General features: G+C 31.3%; 2 protein-coding genes across 6 annotated transcripts; one reads left to right on the forward strand and one right to left on the reverse strand.

Annotated features, from left to right (window-relative positions):
* Positions 1-952: 952 nt before the first annotated feature.
* Positions 953-8,837, forward strand: LOC114415529 (cyclic nucleotide-gated ion channel 1-like). Of its 2 annotated transcripts, none has more exons than XM_028380271.1 (8): positions 953-1,140; positions 1,767-1,905; positions 2,232-2,799; positions 3,172-3,384; positions 5,397-5,686; positions 6,294-6,405; positions 7,050-7,286; positions 7,881-8,837. In XM_028380271.1, exons 2-8 carry the CDS (start codon positions 1,877-1,879, stop codon positions 8,577-8,579), a joined length of 2,148 nt encoding a protein of 715 aa, XP_028236072.1. In that variant the 5' UTR covers positions 953-1,140; positions 1,767-1,876; the 3' UTR covers positions 8,580-8,837. The 2 variants fall into 2 exon arrangements, with proteins under 2 accessions (XP_028236072.1, XP_028236073.1); XM_028380272.1 differs by lacking the exon at positions 953-1,140 and adding an exon at positions 1,179-1,315.
* A 495-nt stretch (positions 8,838-9,332) lies between these two features.
* Positions 9,333-14,024, reverse strand: LOC114415530 (spermine synthase-like). 4 transcript variants are annotated; one of them, XM_028380273.1, is made up of 11 exons: positions 13,873-14,024; positions 12,713-12,933; positions 12,547-12,591; positions 12,022-12,098; positions 11,824-11,946; positions 11,357-11,461; positions 11,207-11,279; positions 11,041-11,112; positions 10,319-10,514; positions 10,074-10,203; positions 9,333-9,656 (listed from the first exon to the last, which is right to left on the reverse strand). In XM_028380273.1, exons 2-11 carry the CDS (start codon positions 12,900-12,902, stop codon positions 9,579-9,581), a joined length of 1,089 nt encoding a protein of 362 aa, XP_028236074.1. In that variant the 5' UTR covers positions 12,903-12,933; positions 13,873-14,024; the 3' UTR covers positions 9,333-9,578. The 4 variants fall into 4 exon arrangements, with proteins under 4 accessions (XP_028236074.1, XP_028236076.1, XP_028236077.1 ...); XM_028380275.1 differs by having other exon boundaries at positions 12,713-12,940; XM_028380276.1 differs by lacking the exon at positions 13,873-14,024 and adding an exon at positions 13,030-13,156 and having other exon boundaries at positions 12,713-12,940.
* Between the last annotated feature and the right edge of the window lie 5,482 nt (positions 14,025-19,506).

Genomic DNA, 19,506 nt, shown 5'->3' on the forward strand with positions numbered 1-19,506 from the left:
ATTAAAAAAAAAAAAGGTTTATCTTGCTTTGGAGGTGGAGTACACAGAGAACCTTCAAACAACTATGGATTTGGAGCTTAGGAATAATAGTCCAAACAACTATCATTGTCAACGCAATTAACAATAACAGAAAATAATAACAATATAAGACGAAGCTTTAGATACAAATAAAACTTCCTCTCATGTTTTTCCCAAAATCATACCAAATTTAAAGTCATATACTACGGACTCAAATATAAACACAAATAACTATTTTTTCACTGACTAAAATAGTTAATAGGAGTACAATTTAATTCTACCAAGTATATTTTAAAAAATAACAATTTTTTAAAGTGTCTTCATTAAAAAATTGATTAATATAAAAAATAAGTGTCATTAAAAATAGAATCTTAATTAATTGAAAAATATATTTTTGATGATATCAATAAATATGATTAAAAAAATAATTAAAATTTGTTTATATAGTTCATAAATTTTATTTATTTATTTATAATTAGATCAGGAGAAAATATCAAATATATATCTTTTGTACATATCAACATAGAAGTCATATACATGAGTATATTTATTTTTCTTACTTTCATATAAAATGAATTATCTCACTTGTTATATCCAATGAATGAATAATTACAAAATGCAAGATACAAACGTGCTTCTGGTCAACTTTTACAAGGTAAAGATTTGGAGTTTATGACACTGCAGTTTGGCGTGCAGTGAAGGGCGAGGCTGGTTACTGGTTGGTTGGGGGGAAAAGTCTTGACCAGACAAACACTCTACTACTAACCCATGACCACGCAAGAAAACTGACAGTAATTAATATAAAAAGGTAAATAACACAATTTTATTTCTCACATTCTTTTTACATATTAAAGATTAAATTTGAATACATCAAACGAATTTTATTTGCCCTAAATAAAACTGAGAGAGTAAGTGGGTCCCGCGACAGACAAGACTCTCTTCCTTCCATCCTCAACACCAACTGTCTCTCTTTATCCATCGTTGTCTTCCACACCATCACTTCCTTCCCGCTTTCCACGAACCTTCTTCTTCTTCTCTCTGTCACAGTTTCAATCTCTTATTTTCATTCCTCACAATCATTCACCTCTTCTTCACGCTCTCTGCTTCCTTACTCCTCTTCCGGTACTCTTTTTCTTTTTCTTCTTCTCTCTCTCTCAACCACTCTCTATATACTTTTTCAATCTTTCCTTTTCTCCAGTAACCGCTCCGTCGCTTTCTCCCTCTAATTATTTTCTTCTTCTTCTTCTTCTTTTGTTTCAACTTGGCTGCGAATTTGACTCTTCGGTTTATCCATTAGGTTATTTAATTTGTACAAGGGTAGAGGATGGAGATTTGTTTTTCTTTTATGAAATTATTGTTTTTATTGTTAAGTGTGTACTTGGAATTTTGGAATTTCGTTCTTGATGATTATTGATTAATAATACACTGTTTACCATGATGTGTACTAGTATGTGAGTGTGTGTGCCTGACAAATTTGAGGGAAACTATATTTGTGGATATCATGCTTCTTCTTCTTCTTTTAATGTGTTTGTGTGTGTTGTCGGCCATTATTGGAAGTTTTATTTCATTTTGTGGATTTATTGTGATTTTGATTATTGTCGCTTATGTCGGATCAATATATTGCAAGGTGCTTGGGCGGCTGATTTTTTTTACCCTATTGTTGTTGCTATGGATAAGTTGCTCTTTTTTTTTTGGTCGATCATTGGAGTATCTAACTGTGGATGTCTCTCTTGTTTTTACTATTTCAGGAGTAGGCTGTGAGATTTTGAGGTTCATGAAGAAGCTATTTACTGTCCTGTGACGGTTGCGCGACACTGATTTGTTGAATTCTACCTTGCTTTTGAACTAGGCTACAATCATGAATTTTCAGCAAGACAAATTTGTTAGGTTAGTTTAATGGTGCTACCTTTATTTACTTTCCGTGATGGTATTGTGGTATTTCAGAAGCATTTTAGTTGTTATTGTGGGCAAGTCTTTCATGTTTGTGATAAGGCTTCCCATTTGTTGCTCTCAACTTTTGTAACTCAGCGCTCTTCAACCTCAAAATGCTTTAAACATTTCTAATTGGTGCCCTTTTTTGGGAGTTTTATTCAATGATTGTTACTTCTGTGCATGTATGTCTATTTCATAGTGTTGTTGCCCTTGCTTTGGACATCTGGTTTATCAGATGGTTAATCATGAACTGAGTTTTATTCTTTATATGATGCTCTCAGATTTCGGGATTGGAGTTCAGACAGGGGCTCCGAGACCAACTCTCCTGCAATTCACGTGACACGCTCGGGAAGAGTTAAGAATACACTAAATTCAGTTTCCGAGAAGTTTCAAAGGGGTTTGGAATCTAGTTCGGAGGGGATAAAGAGATTTAGAAAATCATTCAAGTCTCTTCCCTATAACAGAGTTCTTTCTAGAAATTTTAGTTCTAAAAAGAAAATCCTTGATCCGCAGGGACCTTTCCTTCAAAAGTGGAACAAGATATTTGTATTATCATGTCTTATTGCTGTATCACTTGATCCTTTGTTCTTCTATGTCCCTGTGATTGATGATAACAAGAAATGTCTTTCAATGGACAGAAAAATGGAAATTACAGCAACTGTTTTAAGATCTTTCTCTGATATTTTTTATATAATCCATATAATTTTCCAATTTCGTACTGGATTCATTGCTCCCTCTTCTCGAGTATTTGGAAGAGGTGTTTTGGTTGAAGATGCTTGGGCAATAGCAATGCGGTATCTATCATCATACTTCTTGATTGACATTCTTGCCGTTCTTCCCCTCCCACAGGTAAGGAAATTCTTTCTGCTGTTGGAGTTTTTGTCTTTCATCTTTTGAACATCCACATCCCAGTAATGGTTGAAGAACTATGGGTTGATGAGTTTGTGCATGAATGTAATGCAAAGTTTGTTTTCATATGCTCTCTCTCTCCCTCTCTCTATCTAGGAAGTGGACTTGTTTTTGCTGTCATTAATATGCCAAATGGTTGCATTTATAAAGTAGAATGCTAAACATGTGGACTCACTCAGAAGATATATTGTAACTAGCGATTAAGTTCATTCTTCCTAAATTAATATCTTCGTAGTTTTGTTTAAATTAAAAAAATATCATTGAGTTATTTCAATATGTTCATTTTGACTCAACTTTTTCCTATATTGGTAGGTGGCAATTCTAATTATCATTCCAAAGTTGAGTGGCTCTGAATCACTGAATACAAAGACCTTGCTGAAATTTATTGTCTGCTTCCAATATATCCCACGGTTTTTACGAATAATTCCATTATATAAAGAAGTTACTAGAACCTCTGGCATTCTCACTGAAACAGCTTGGGCTGGAGCAGCATTCAATCTCTTTCTTTACATGCTAGCAAGTCATGTAAGTTTATGCTGCAATCTTTTTTTTTTTCCTTTTTCTTGTGTACATTACTGAGAATAATTTTGTGTTATATTGCTTTCTACTAAATTTATTATTTATTTTTTCACTTTTTTTCTGAGATCATTGATTTTTTTTCTAAAGCTTAAATCTTTATGTATTGTGGATTTATTTTGCCTGATCACTAGATTAAACAAGGAAAGTTTGATAGGCACAAATATTTGCCCTTGTGGTGATATGATGTGTACACACACAACAGCATTATGACGACCCCCATGTGTGTATATTCTGCATAATTGAGATGTAGTTTTTTTTTCCGGGGGGTGGGGGGATTATGATTCTTTGTGTTATAGTGGGAAAACGTGATTCTGTGTTTTAGTTGTGTGCAGATTTGATACGCAACATTTTCTTTCCGCCTATCACAAAGCACGAGTTTGTATGTGAATTTAAAATACAACACAATTTAATGGTTCAGTTGATGTTCTGTAATCACATGATTCCATATTTTGTTAGCATGTAATAAAAAAAATATTTTGTTAGGATTATGATCTAATATCTAGTATAAGTATGGGTTAGGGCTTTATGTTTGGTGACAAATGTAACACATCATATCATGGCTAAAATCTAGAGCTTCACTTTATTTCCATGGCTAATCTCCCCCCCTTCCAATTAATTGCCTCTCTTGCTGCTATGTTTCATCTCCGGTTTTCTGGTCACCCATTGCCATGTCATCTTGTCAGTAGTTTCTGCCATCACTAGAGGTGGAGCGAGCTTCATGCCCCCCCCCCCCCCCCCCCCAAAAAAAAAAAAAAGCTTTTTAATATACGTACATATATTAAAAATCATCTAATAATATTTTCTATAATATTCTTTAAAGTTGTTTTTCTTCAATTGTTAATAATTTCAAGTCTTTGAACATAGAACGACACTTTATTTGAAGGTAATATTCAGTTATTTTCTTTATTATTATTATTTTTGTAGACCATTTTATGTTAATATTGTACTTTAAAGTTTTTGCTTTTAATAACATCAGCCTTCATGGTTGATTTTCAGCATTAACTATGTCATTAATCAATTGCCCTTTCATATTATAAAAGTTTTTTTTTTTTTGCATTTTTTGAACTCATTTTTTCTATGACTTATATCCTTATTCTGTTTAGGCAAACTTATACGCTATGACTTGAACCTGGGAATTTTCTTACACAAAGGATATCTAATAATATCTACATTTTATCTTAGAATTATTTAGAATATTTTAGATTATCTCTTTGGAGTAGTTTTTATACTTCCTAATATTTCATGATTGGTCTCTATTATCTCCTTTTCTTCCCTCTACACCCTCCCTCACGCCCAGACACTTTTGGGCTTGGTACGTGGATAATATGGTGGGTGACCTGTTTAATGGATCCAGGTAGGGATGCTCAAAAAAACTAGTTTTAAATAAATAACTATAACTATATCTAGTTTTATACAACTAGTTATATAAAAGTAGGTATAAAACTATAACCAATTTTATAGTTATGGGTATTTCTAATAACTTATTGTTATTCATCCATAACTAGTTATGTATTTGATTTTAGATATAATTTAGTTACAGTTATGTAAATACCCAAATTATGAGCACCCTTAGATCTATGATAGACTATAATACCATCTTAAAATGAACCCTAAAAGTTAGCTCATAGGATGAGGGTTGCCTTCCACTTGTATACTCCATCTTTGCCTTATCTCTAGTCAATGTGGGAGTTGGGTTTTTCCCAATGGCATACACATACTTGTGTTTGATGCTTATGGCAACACTACATAGTTTTTCTGTGTCCATGTGTTCATGCTGTACCTTGTGTACATGGTTTATATGTTGTTTCAAACTCTCAGGTCCGCACCATTTTATTTTGGTTCCCAATGTTGCATATTTAGATTTGATATCATTGTTGCATTTTTTTTCTGTGCAAATTATCTGACTAATGAAAATGATATCATCTGCCTCTGATTGCTGATTTACTTGTTGCTCTTAGGTTATTGGTGCCTTTTGGTACTTGTTTTCTATAGAAAGAGAAACCACATGCTGGCAAGATGCGTGTCGACGAAATAGCACATGTAACACAACAGCTATGTATTGTGATAATCATCAAGTTTTGGGCACAATGTCAGCATTCCTGAATGCTTCTTGCCCAATACAGGATCAAAATACAACCCTCTTTAATTTTGGAATATTTCTTGATGCCCTTCAATCTGGAGTTGTGGAGTCAAGAGATTTCCCACAAAAGTTCTTTTATTGCTTTTGGTGGGGCCTAAGAAACTTGAGGTGTGCTTTATTAATTATTTTTTATTATATGCTATTAATTTTGAGATTATGAAGTAACCGTACATTGCAATGTGTTCATTATTTTGGTGACAACTTTGTTGAGTTGATGTCAGCTATGAGTGTGGTGCTAGGAACCTGTAGCTGTGCTTGGACTCCATATGTCTGCATGCTCATGTCATAGAATTGTTTCTTATAGTTCTGTTTGCTTACATCCCTTGGATAAAAAGTATTCTGCATTTCAGTGTGTGTATACTCAATAAATGCATCTTTTCCCAGGTGTGGGGTGTGTGAAATGCATGTCTTTTAGGGTTTTTATTGTTCTTGCGATTTGAATGGCATTAATTTTCAATGAAAAAAGTTGTATAATCTAAAAGCATGTAGATGTTGGATGACTTCTGATTTGGTGCTTAGAAGTGGAAAATGGTTGTCTTCAGTTTTGGATTTGTTTAATGCCCACAATTGTGAGGTCCTCGATTGGGAGAGGTGTCAATCAATTGTCAATTTTGAAGTTGCATGTTGTTAGTATGTTTTGAATTTTGATTTTTTTGTTGAGCCAATTTTTACAAAGTTATCTGACATTCTGTATATATTCCTCCATCTATTGCAGTTCTCTTGGTCAGAACCTTGCAACAAGTACCTATGTTTGGGAAATCAGCTTTGCTATTTTCATTTCAATTGCTGGTCTGGTGTTATTTGCATTCCTCATTGGAAATATGCAGGTTGGTGTCAAATATCTCTTTATTGTCTGTTAATCAAGTAGTAATACTGGCAAACATCACTATTTGTTGATTTAGAATAAAATGGTTAGCAGTACCATATTTTCCTCCCGTGATCTGTCACCCTCCACCTTTTTTTGTTGATAACAGTTTTTTGGTGCTATAAATTCTTTTATTGGTAGTTAATTAAGATTTTCTTTTTAGGAGATTTCCTTTTGCTATTAGAATTAGAGCACTTATTGTTAGTGAGAATGTGCACTATTAACTTATGAAGTATTTTTTGGGGAGTGAACATCAGCTCTTGTGGAATTCTGTTTTCTGGGTTGTCATGGTGAAGTAGAGGTCGTTATCAATTGCCTTATGCTTGCAAGTGTTGCCTGAAATAGGGTGAACAATGTAAAATTATTGTACATTAAGTTATTGTAATTCTCTCTAGGTTGGCATGGACAAAAATATCTGTTTCTAATGCTCTTCCTCTTCCAGAATTATCTAACTATTTTTTCTTATCATATTTTAGATATACCCTAAAATCCTGGTCCTCAATCTTTTTTTTTTGTTTTTTTTTCCTCATTTCTGCTTAGAAACTAGTTTCAAACCTGGGTCAAGTATTCTTCTACTTTTTGACTCTAATATCTTTTTTGGAACAGACATATTTGCAGTCAACAACCACCAGATTGGAGGAAATGAGGGTGAAAAGGAGAGATGCAGAACAGTGGATGTCCCATCGATTACTTCCTGACAGCCTGAGAGAAAGAATCAGACGACATGAGCAGTACAAATGGCAAGAAACCAGAGGTGTTGATGAAGACAGTTTGATTCGAGATCTTCCCAAGGATTTAAGAAGGGATATTAAGCGGCATCTTTGCTTGGCTTTGCTGATGAGGGTATGCTTCTCCATATCTTGGGTTTTTTTTTTCACATCGTGTTACTATCATTCTTTTACTGTGACTATGATCTTTGTTTCTTTTTTTTATTTTTGAAAATGAAAATTTGCTTGGGGTATCTTTGTTTTTGGTTGGTGAGTACTTAATAGAATATCCAATGGAACATTGAACTGGAAGATATGGTATACTTGCACATAAATAAAACAGAAATTCTGAACTTTGCTTCTAGGTAGATTAAGTGAATAACATTAATAATTTGTTTGAACATGTTCTGTACGTACATTTGATCTCTCTAAAAGGAGTGCTGTGCATGTTTTCATTAGTAATTTTGAAGCACTGCAATTTTCTATTGTAATTAAATGGCACCGAGAAATTATAAAACATAGTTGTGATCACGTTGTGCTAAAACTAGTTAGGTGTCCTGGAGAAGGATCCATAATCTATTGGTAATTCAAAATATTTAGGAATATCAAGGAAGGATTTTAAGACAATTGTTGAAAAGTAAACCAATTATCGTTCCTATTGGAAGAATAGTTGGTTTTCCATGTAATATTTTAGTAATAACCAAATCCTTCTCTTTTGCATGAACTTAAGGTGCCAATGTTTGAGAACATGGACGAGCAACTTTTGGATGCTATGTGTGACCGACTCAAGCCAGTGCTGTACACAGAAGAAAGCTGCATTGCCCGGGAAGGAGATCCTGTTGATGAGATGCTCTTCATCATGCGCGGAAAGCTATTGACGGTGACCACTAATGGTGGAAGAACAGGCTTCTTTAACTCTGAATACCTCAAGGCTGGCGACTTTTGTGGAGAGGAACTTCTCACATGGGCACTAGATCCTCAATCCTCATCGAACCTTCCCATATCAACTAGGACTGTCCAAACTCTTTCAGAAGTGGAAGCATTCGCTCTAAAAGCCGATGACTTGAAGTTCGTCGCATCTCAATTTCGGCGCCTTCATAGCAAGCAGCTTCAGCACACTTTCAGGTTTTATTCGCAACAATGGCGTACATGGGCTGCATGTTTCATACAAGCAGCGTGGAGGCGCTATAGTAAAAAGAAGCTGGAAGAGTCTCTCAGGGAAGAGGAGAATAGGCTGCAAGATGCATTGGCCAAAGCAGGTGGTAGTTCACCAAGTCTAGGAGCCACAATATATGCTTCAAGGTTTGCAGCTAATGCACTTAGACTTTTACGTAGAAATGGCACAAGAAAGACGAGGGTGCCTGAGAGAATATCACCCATGTTGCTGCAGAAGCCTGCTGAGCCTGATTTTACTTCTGAAGAACAATAGTCATGGAAAAAATTGGTGGTTATGGATGCCTGGTTCCGTAAGAAAAGAAAGGATGGGAGTGAAGTAAAAATTAACATGAAATGAACTTTTTGATAGAGGGCCAAAATGGCATTTCGTTTATTTATTTTATTAAGTTAGTGTTACATATAAGATGTCTGTAAAAATATAAATTATGAAGTTGTATATATAAATATATGTTTGCTGCTGAAGATTTTTCATTCGTGAATGAAACCGAGAAAAAATGAACAATTTCTTTCATTTTTTCCAATTGCTGGTTGGAGGTGATATATCAAATGCAAAACGGGAAAATTTTCCGTTCAAAAATATTTTTTAAAAGTTGTGTTATCTATTACTTACTATATTTTTTGCATTTAGTGAAGTTATTGTTATTTTTAGATACTTTTTGGTGAATACTTCATTAAGTGTTGCACTTATTTAAATATAAATATTTTAATCCCCGTAAATAGATTAAGTCAAAATAATCTTTGATTTAAATTTTGAAGATAATAGTAATAATGTTTTAAACATAACAGGATTTTTTATTTATAAAAATAGGATTTGTTAGAACTTAAAATAATAGGATACTCATCATAATAATTAATAGTTTAATTTTAATTTAAATGATATTATTTAATATAACTGACCAAGTTGGCCCCTATCGCAAATACCAAAAAATCAAAGACTAATTCCATGGTTTAATTACGATCAACTCATAGAATTAACATACACAGCAAGTTTCATTATGAAATCAAATTTCTAAAAACCTACTTTCGCATCGCAATTTATTTCCATGTATTATTTAATAATTGGCAATACGCGTCTTACAAGAGAAAGCCATCCGAAATCGACTAAGATTAACATAGCTAATCAGACTCCACACACAGAATGGGGAAACCTAAAATTAATCACACAAGATTCCTATTTCTCCCACACTTGTCAATGACAATGTAGTCAATATAGCTTATTTAGAGGTTACAATAGCAATCATGCATTGCTATGCTACTGAAGGGAGAGATCACGCAGCAGGCTCACTTCTCTCTTCAGGAACGCAGGCAACGCAAAAGCAGCTGAGTGCATCTGCAAAAGCATACATACCAATAGATCAACAGTCGGCATCTAGCATTTAGTGTGTTCTATTAAACAACTTAAGTAAGTAATGAGCTCTTGTCACATGAAGGTTTATATCAATTCGATCAAGAAATTTGTTAGAAAAAGCTAAAAAAAATGTTATTTTGACTAGTTGCATGCAATAAAGATTAAAATAAAAAACAAAAACTTTAGGGTCGTAAGCTATATTCAAAAGCTCAAATAAGCTCCACGTGAACTCTTTCAGACGCCAGTCCACACAATTGACAAACCAGAGCAAAACTTTTAAAATCACAAACAAAAGTCACACGCTATTGCTACCTACAATTTACCAGGTAAAAATAAATAGACCAGTCATACCAGTAAAAGTTACATAGGCAAAAGCATCATATGGAACATATATTTTACCTCTGAATTGTAGAATTGAAGTTCTCTTTTGTGCTCATTAGCACCTTCCAACTTTTCAATGGGATTGATAGGGTTTACAAAATCAACAGGCGGCCCTTCCGTTGCACAGAGAATAAAGCCTATCATGCCACTGCATGCCAAGGAAGAGGAAAGAAGATAATGAATTTCTGAAAGTGACATCAAAGGAACTTCAAAGTAGAACAGAAATATATTAAATTTATCAGCACGTTGAAAAGTGCAACTACCTTGGATACGTTGGTACACTTGCCCATGCATAACGTACAGAACCTTTGAATGTTTCTCGACAAATAGAGATCATATCTTGAATAAGATGTGTATGAAGCCACATACTTTCTGCCATATTACAAAGAACTCCACCGGGCCTTAATGCCCTAGCTATTGTATCAAAGAAAGGCTTCTCAACAAGTTCCTGGGCAGGACCTAAATTACAAAAGTAATCCTGTAATAGTTAATGATAATGACCAAAAATTGAGGAATCTTTATCTCTTTACATCTTTCAGTATGATTAGCATGTAGTAAGTAATAATAGGTTGATGGATAATTCAAAGTAACTAATTAAGCAACAAATACACAGAAACCATAAGAAAATGCAACTTTTCAATAAAATTCAAAGTTGAAAGGTAGTTGCAGATAGTTTATCAATATTATGTTACCAGTCAATGTAACAAAATAAACTTTTCAATTAAATTTCATCATAATTCATAAATAAAGGCTAAATTCCAAAGTTGTAGAGAATAGCCCTGTATCTAGTCAAGTGTCAGATGGCGTTACAAGTGTTCAGGTCAACCTCATCTAGTTAAGCAATGTCAAAACTCTAGAAAAAATATAGTCCTTCATCAAAACATTATTTTTTATTCCTTAATAACATATTCTGTTCAGTATTAATTCCAAAAGTACATGGCTCCTAACCAAATATGTTAGATGAGTAGTTATTGAAATGACATACCCACAGGATCTGAGGAATCAACAATTATGGCATCATACTTCCCTTCAGGAGCGGATTTAAGAAAATCAACAGCTGCCAAAATGGGTGGAAAAAAAATCAACAAACTAAAGCCACAGAAGAGACAACTCATACAAATTCAAAACAAGACCAGCAGATAAATATATACCATCACCAACATGCAGATGCACTCGAGAATCTTCAAACCCAACAGCTAACTGTGGAAAAAACTTCCTAGAAACCTACAAATAACCATAACAGTATTTTTTTCTGAATAATGAAATAGCTATATTAATGATTGAAATATGGCCTTACTTACATCAATAACCATCTTATCTATCTCACAAATATCAATATGTTCCACAGAGCTATGGCGGGCTACTTCCCTTAGTACACCGCCATCTCCACCACCAACAACTAAAACCTGAATGAAGAACATAAAAAAATCATTAAACAGAATATTAAAAAGTAGAGTAAATTCAATCAAACTTAAATTTTTAATATATCTCAAACACTTTGTCCATACAGATAAGAGCATAAAATATAGGAACAAAGCAAGGTTATAAAGGTTGTAGCATTGACAGAAATATTAAAGAACAAAAAGAAGCACTGTTAAACTACAGAATACCAAAGTACGCAGTAAAGACTGTAAAGCTTTTGCAATATCATTTTCCTAATGATGATAAGGAACCATACTTTTAAATTGAAACTGAAGCGATTAATATTTTTTATTTGACAGTCATAACATAAGCTCAGAAGCAAAATCATCGGATCAAATGACTTTACATTTTTGGGCGAATGAATTGAACAGAGGGGAAGATGAGCTATCATCTCCTGGTAAGCACATTCATCCCTCTCAGTCAATTGAACTATTCCATCAAGTACAAGCACATTCCCATACATTGATGACTGCAAAACAAAAGGATTAGCATTTATCCCTTTCATGTAAAATTTATAGTAAATCATAAGATGAAGAGACCAAACCTCAAAAACCAAGACCTCTTGGTACTCCGACTTTTCCTTGTATAAGATCTTTTCTACTTTGATTGAATGGGCTTCTCCTAATTATAGATACTAAAGCCATCAGATGCAATCATTTCATACACAATACACAAATAAGATGCTCAACAACCAAAGTGAGAGCTTTTATACATGACTGTAAAATATGGACTTTGGTTATCATGATTTATAGTATAAAAAAAGAAGGGAGACAGGTTCAAATGTTACATCAAACATTTAGGTCAGTCTCCTTGGCCAAAAGTAATTTTCAATGTCAAACAAGATGATTTTCCCCATTCAACCTTCTATATGAAGATTCAATGTATCTAAAATTTACACTAAACGTGAAAGCTACCAAAAGAAAAATATGGTTGTTTTTTAAAAGCAATATTGGCAATTAAGGCTATCAAATAATCATAAAAGAGCTATGCATCAAACTATCATACTCTCCCTGCAATAAAGCAAATGTACATGAACTGTGCAGAACTTATATGTATGAGTTACACTCACCTGGCCACATTGGGTTGTTGAAATAAACAGCTTTCCCAGATTTCCCTGTAAAGAAAAAAGTAGAAGTAATAAACAACAATGATCCTTTCACTCAAGCAATCAGGCCTAATTCTTGTAAGTGGAATGGAAGTTGGAAAAATACAGAAAACAAATAACAGATAATGACCAGAGCAAGTTTGAGAAGCTGAGAACCACCCAGAAACAACAGTAGAATGGCACTTCGCCTCAGACTCAGGGATTGAAGCCTTAGCCTTCAGACAACAAGAAGGAATTTCCTTCTCTAACCCATTCCCGTTACTCGCCTTCCCATCCATAGTCTTCGGGCATTCCAAACCTCTTCCTGCGCCGTCCTCCATAAATTCTCCTTTTCTTCTCAGGCTCCAGTCTCTGTATACTATAAGCACATGAGTTGTCACGAAAAGAAAATTATCCCACCATCTTTAAGTTCATAAATTAAAAAAAAAAAAAAATCGCAGCACTTACAGAGTAAAGTGGAAGCACAATGGCAAATTAAGAAGAATCTCAATTTATAAGGACTGCCTTTCCTATTTTATTTGGTCTTTTCATAAATTTTATTTGATTTTATCATTAGGTTTTGGTCTGTTATTCACTGTCAGAGTTAAGTACGGAACATATCGTCAATCAAATATTGATTAATAAAATAAGCCACCGAAAAAAAGGAAAAAAAATATTACAATTCCACTTTGGGCACAACATATAGACGATAGATGATAAATTACATGAAATAATTATGTATTATCTCTGAGCAACAATAAGAAGAGTTTGCAGCTTGATATCAGTTTCGAAAAAAAAGCAATAATAAAATATAATATTTACAAGTATCAAACAATCACTGTACAAAATAGAAGAGACAATCAAATCTCTGACAAATTTATTTTATTCTTTCCGTATTTAAGCCTGGCTACCTCTGATTATGCGCTCTAAATAAAGAAACAAATCATAATCCGTAAATTTGTCTTTCCTTCCATTTCCAGGTTTTCTTTTCCATAATACCAAATCAAATAATAATCAAAATGATAACATAATCAAATCAAATAATAATAATAACAACCAAGAATAGGCAGTTTCGCAAGAAAGTTCTAAACGTAAGTTAGGCAGAGCAAAAGAAGAAGAAGAAGAAGAATATGACATGACACTATCTATCGTGCAGCTATGAAAACAAGAAAACGACGCGAAAGAAACGCTAGGGTTCAGATTCCGAAAATAAACGAATAGAAGAATAAAAGGCGAAAAAAACATAAAGTGGAGAAAAGAAACAGTAGAAGGAAGAAGAAATGGGGATGAAAGAGAAGGGGCGTTGCTTGCCTGATGAATGATATGAATGTCGGAGAGTGAAGGCGAACGAACCCAAACAACGAAGGAAGATGTATAGACAACAAAAAACTCTATCACGCTATGCACTTCTCTCTCTCTCTCTCTTCTTTTCAGAGCTTGCTATGGAAGAAAATGGAGTCGCTTCTTTACTCTATTTATAGGACATTTTTGAAAGGGCACTTTTCGATTCGAGCCTTCCACGTTTGCATCTCTTTTTCTTTTTTCTACAAAAAGAAGTTTTCGACTTTTTCTGTCTAACGACCCTCAGTCACAAATATTATACTCTCTACATCAATTATATATTTCTATAATTTGTTGATTTTGAATATAAATGTTTAAAAAATATAACAAACCCAAAAATCCTGTCAAAAAAAATATGACTTGAATATTTTTTTATAATTATAATTAAAAAAATGTTTGGATAATCTTTACTTTTTATTCATTTTTTTTATATTTACTTTGTATATTTATCCATTTTTCTTATTTTTTCTTTACCATATATCTTACTTTAAAATATATAAAAAAAATCCTTACAATTAAAGTGTATATATCCTAAGAACAAAGATAATTAAAGATAAAAATAAGAAGAAAAAAATTCAACAAGTAACATAATAATGTTACTATTTTAAAATTTTATAAGTACACTTATTAAATAAAATGATATCCAAGTATGCACCACAAATGGTTTGATCAATTATGTATGGATAGACATATATTTACAAACATAATATATCAATATCAGGTTATCATAGCAAACAAACACAAATAGACATAAGTAAAATTATGTATGCATTATAAAACATATTAAACTAACATTAATATATACATCAATTTATATATAATAAGAGATATTATTTTAATATATAAATTTTAGCACAATAAATATGTGATAGCACAATACAATACGGACACATGTGTAGTCACACATGTGTTTTTGCTGGTAGAAATAAAACTTTTATTTAATACCCACTTAAGTTCTCTTCTAGTAAAGGGGTAATTAATTGTACACAAATTTATCTATTCTTTAATGTTGGATCAAATGATACATGATATATCACTATGTAGTGTTTGGTTGGATGAAATGGATAAGAAAGGAGGAATTTTTTATAAACTTTTTTTGTTTAATTTAATCTTTAAATTTTAAAAGGAAAAGGAAGGAAAGAAAAATGGAGGTAAGCAAAAATTATTTTTATTCCATTTTTATTCCCCTCCAATAATGCCAGGAATTGAAGAGGAAGATATTTAATTTTTTTAAGTATAATAACTAAAACATCCCTATGTTTTGAATTAAAATTAAGAATACATAATACATTAATTTAATAATCTCTCACACCTCCCAAACCAAACAAAAAAGTGGGCTACAAACACCTCCCCCTCTTTCTCTCTTTGAACCAAATAGTCTCTTAAACATACGTGGATCAATAAATGTAGAATTATTTCATTTTAATCAATAATTCACAATTTGAGTTTTAAATATAATATATTATGTTAAATGCTAAGAGAGATGAACTTTAAGTAAAAAATCACAACATTTTAACCAATGTTGTTGATGTGATCCTTTTGGATAACGTCACTTCTAATGAGGAAAGATAAGTTAGAGGAGACACCACAAGAATTAGCTTGATAAGTTTCAAATTAGTTCAACAAAGAACCCAAAGTGAGAACTCTCACAAAATTTTATCAAATGTCAAAAGTTTTTTATTGAAAAAATGAAAACATGAGTCTTCAAATTAATCTGGGCCTTTAACAAAAATTAATATTCTTGATAGTGACTCTGACTCTGAACTTTCATCCTTCTCCACTTGGGCATTGCTAAGTATATTTGTTATGATTTATTGGAGAGTATCCAGTTTTGGTCCTACTCCTAGATATAGATTCTTCTATTTAGTCACTTTTAAGATTCTTATGATTGTTATGAATGACTATTAACTTTTAACCTTTTGTTGGACCATAAGCCACACACCAATTTAAACCTAATTAATGTCTCTTGAAAGATTGGATGTGTTCAAATGCCACATGTGTCTCTTCTAACTTTCAAAATATACATGCTTTTGAGAGTTAGAATAATTTTTTAGAGCTTTTCCGTTGAAAATATGAAACTTTTTCAGTTGATTTTTTTTATAAAAAAAAACTCTAAAAAAAATGTTATAAACTCATTACAAGAAAGAACCCGTGTTCACCCATTATTGCACTACTTCAGATGCCAGAACCGGTAAAGAACTCGAATATTTTACAAGTCAATGTGTAATATTGATGAAAACATATTGTCCTATTTATCCTCTTTTTTCGTTTCATTTTTATCTATAAAAAGGAATCATGTTTCTCACTGAGAACTTTTTATGATACTACATAAACAACGTACCAAGTAGGCAAGCAGCTTCACTAAAACGTGGTTGAGGTTGTTAGATAAAGCTTTACGTATGGTTGGTAGACAAAGAAAATAAAGAGCAAAAAAATATAAATCACAACACATTTTTTTACTTAGTGAGAAAAAGTGAAAAACTGTACTATAAAGAATATTTATACTATTATTTAATCATAATTAATCTTATATTTTTTTTATAATCGCTATCTTAAAATTATACTAAAAATATTTTTAATTAGTTGGCAGTAGAAAACCAAAAGAAAATATTATATTGATAATACGTATTTATTAAACTTTTAATTTAGTATGGGACTTTATTTTACTGATAACTTTTTTAGTCCCCAAATATTATTCCTGAGAATAAGACATCAGAATGTTATTATTGAGTATTTAATAAAAAAATATGTTTGATTAATCATGAAATTAATTGGAAATATTTTTTATATTTATGGAAATAATTAAGAGATATGTTTGGTTAAATTATTTTTTCCTTAGAATATATATTATGATTACTAAAATATTTTTATTATGTTAAAGATATTTTTTTTCTTAATACAAATAACTTTATTATAAGATTAACAAATGACAAAGAAACTGTAGTGAAATGTTATATTTCTTATATTCTCATGATAAAATCTCTGGTTACTCTTTTATTATTCATTAGAGTATTAGAGTATGGTCTAAAATATAGATATATCTATTTGCATCACATCAAATATGAACAAAGAACAATTGAAGGGAAAATAAAAAATTATTATGAGTAAAATTTATGAATTTGGTGGTAATAAAAATTGACACATGAACAAAAAATTAAAAAATATAAATGAAGAGATTATTAAGAGGAAAGTGTGATAATGGATAAGAAGAATGTATATGTGTATTTTTATTCATAAAAGGAGTTTTTATCTCATGTGAATAAATATTTTCTACCCCTCCACTAAAATTAAATATTGATTAAAATTGAGATTATTACTTACCCAAATAAAAATATACTCAAAATTAATTAATTTATTATTTCATACCAAACACAAAATTATTTTTCTCACTTATATTCTTGAGATTAAAAAATCTACCCGTAAAACATATGTTCCCTATATATATATTTTTTTATACCACATATATCTTTAACCGGACCTAATTTTGGTAAAATAAATTATTGTGAATGACAAATTTAATCATTCGAATATTTAACACAATTATTTATCCTAATCTCGAACCTAATATCAATTAATATTCTAGTTATCATATCATTAATTCGGACACAATACTATCCAATTCTATATATAAACTTGCATTGGCACGAGGGATTCGTTAATCTTTATGGTTGTGATGCGGAGGGAATTGACTTTCTTTATGGCTGATTGGATTGTTACCAAGAACTCCATCCTTTCCTTTTTATTTATCTTTTAGAGTTATTATATAAAAATAAAAAATATAATAATTTTTTATCATAATAAAATAGTCACAAGATTTCCTTTTTTATTGTTTTTCCCTTTCATTCTAAATAAATGTATACATAAAATAATTAAAGATTAGTAGAAAATACTAAACAATGATATAATTGATAAAAAAATAATTAATGTAATTTTAAACATGGTAAATAACATATAAATAGAAAAAATAAATTTAAAAAATCTGACACTTAAAAAGAAATAGAGAGGTATTTAAGACTATTTATTAATATTAATCATTTTATTGACCTTCAACGTACCCCATTTGCGGGGGGTTCTCTTTGTTGGCGCACGTTATGTTTGTATATGGGATTGGTACCAGGGGTACCTCTTTTTAATGAAAATTTTCATTTACCAACACAAAAATAAACAAACGAGCTAACACAATTGTGTCGGTATGCATTATCATGTACCTAGGCACCTCATTGTTAAAATTAAAAATAAAATGAGCCGAATAAAACTGATGGTAATTCTTCGTTCAAAAAAAAAAAAAAACTGATGGTAACTCTATTATCCTAAATTTTGATTAATCTTGACCTAGCTAGTGTTTTTATTTTTAATAAATTTAACCTAACCTCAATGTTTTAAAAGAAACTAATGGCGCTTGAAGCACGATTATAAAGAATCTGATCCTAAAGTTGTTGTGCAAGTAGTTAATGATGGTGCATGCTTTTAGGGAAGCTAATGTGGTGGCAGATTAATTATCTAGCTTTTATGACTCTTTTATGAGATAGGTTTACATTTGTTTTAGGATAAATAGTCTCTTGTTTTTCCGAGTTTCTACAAAATAAAAATATAAAATTTAGTTTCTGAAAGTGTAAAAAGTACAATAAATATATTTGGTCGTTAATTTTCATCCGTCACCATTAATAAAATATAGCTTATGTAACACAAAAGAATAAATTTGTCACTGAAATGATTGCCAACGTGGATTACCAGCTAGGGACATATCTGTCATAATATTTTTCTTGACTTATCGTCTTACTCCGTTGATAAATGCGTCTCTGAAGGATGAAAATACAAAATCTAGTCTCCAAAATATAAAAAGTGCAACAAATATACTCGGGTGTTAATAATGAATTGTATATGATATAAGTTAGTGAAAAAAGGATTAAAAAAATAGTAAAATACAACTTAAGATTTTAACTCTTATACTTAAATTATCTATATCTATTTATCCATCTATCAAACTGTTAATTAGTTTTTTAATTAATCAATATAACTACTTATTTTTTAAAATAAAATAAATTTCTTTAGCTTTATCATATAAAAAAATTGAGTTACCATTTAAAAAAATGAAAGCTTTTTATTTATTGAAATTTTTTGTTTCTTCAATTAATTATTAACCTTTATTACGTACTCTGTCGCAGTATGTCAAATGGAATGTAAGATCGTTGTAGTCCCTAAATCAACGAGAGATAAAATTATACGTCCCAAAGGCAAAAACCCTCTGTATTAGTTTTTTTTTGTTTTATTTTGAAGTTAACATCTGTATTAATTTGAGCATTATTGTATTTTTTATTTAAATTTATTTGGGTTTTTTATTTGTTAGTAGCTGTTTTTATTTCATTCATATTATGTATAATAAGTGTTGTCTTGAGTGGAAACACATAAGATTTATCCAAGGGATTTTTCATATTTGAAGTATATATATATACACATTTTATTGATTAAGGAAAAAGACCTGTAATTCCCTTTAACTTTATCTAATTTAAATTTTGTGAGACTTTTTTTTAAAAAAAAAATAGTTGATTAAATTGTATTTTTAAAATAAATAAATTTGGTCTTGCGGCCGATTGTATTTTTTTT

Source organism: Glycine soja, chromosome 6, assembly GCF_004193775.1.
Source record: "Glycine soja cultivar W05 chromosome 6, ASM419377v2, whole genome shotgun sequence".
NCBI classification, from domain to species: Eukaryota; Viridiplantae; Streptophyta; class Magnoliopsida; order Fabales; family Fabaceae; genus Glycine; species Glycine soja.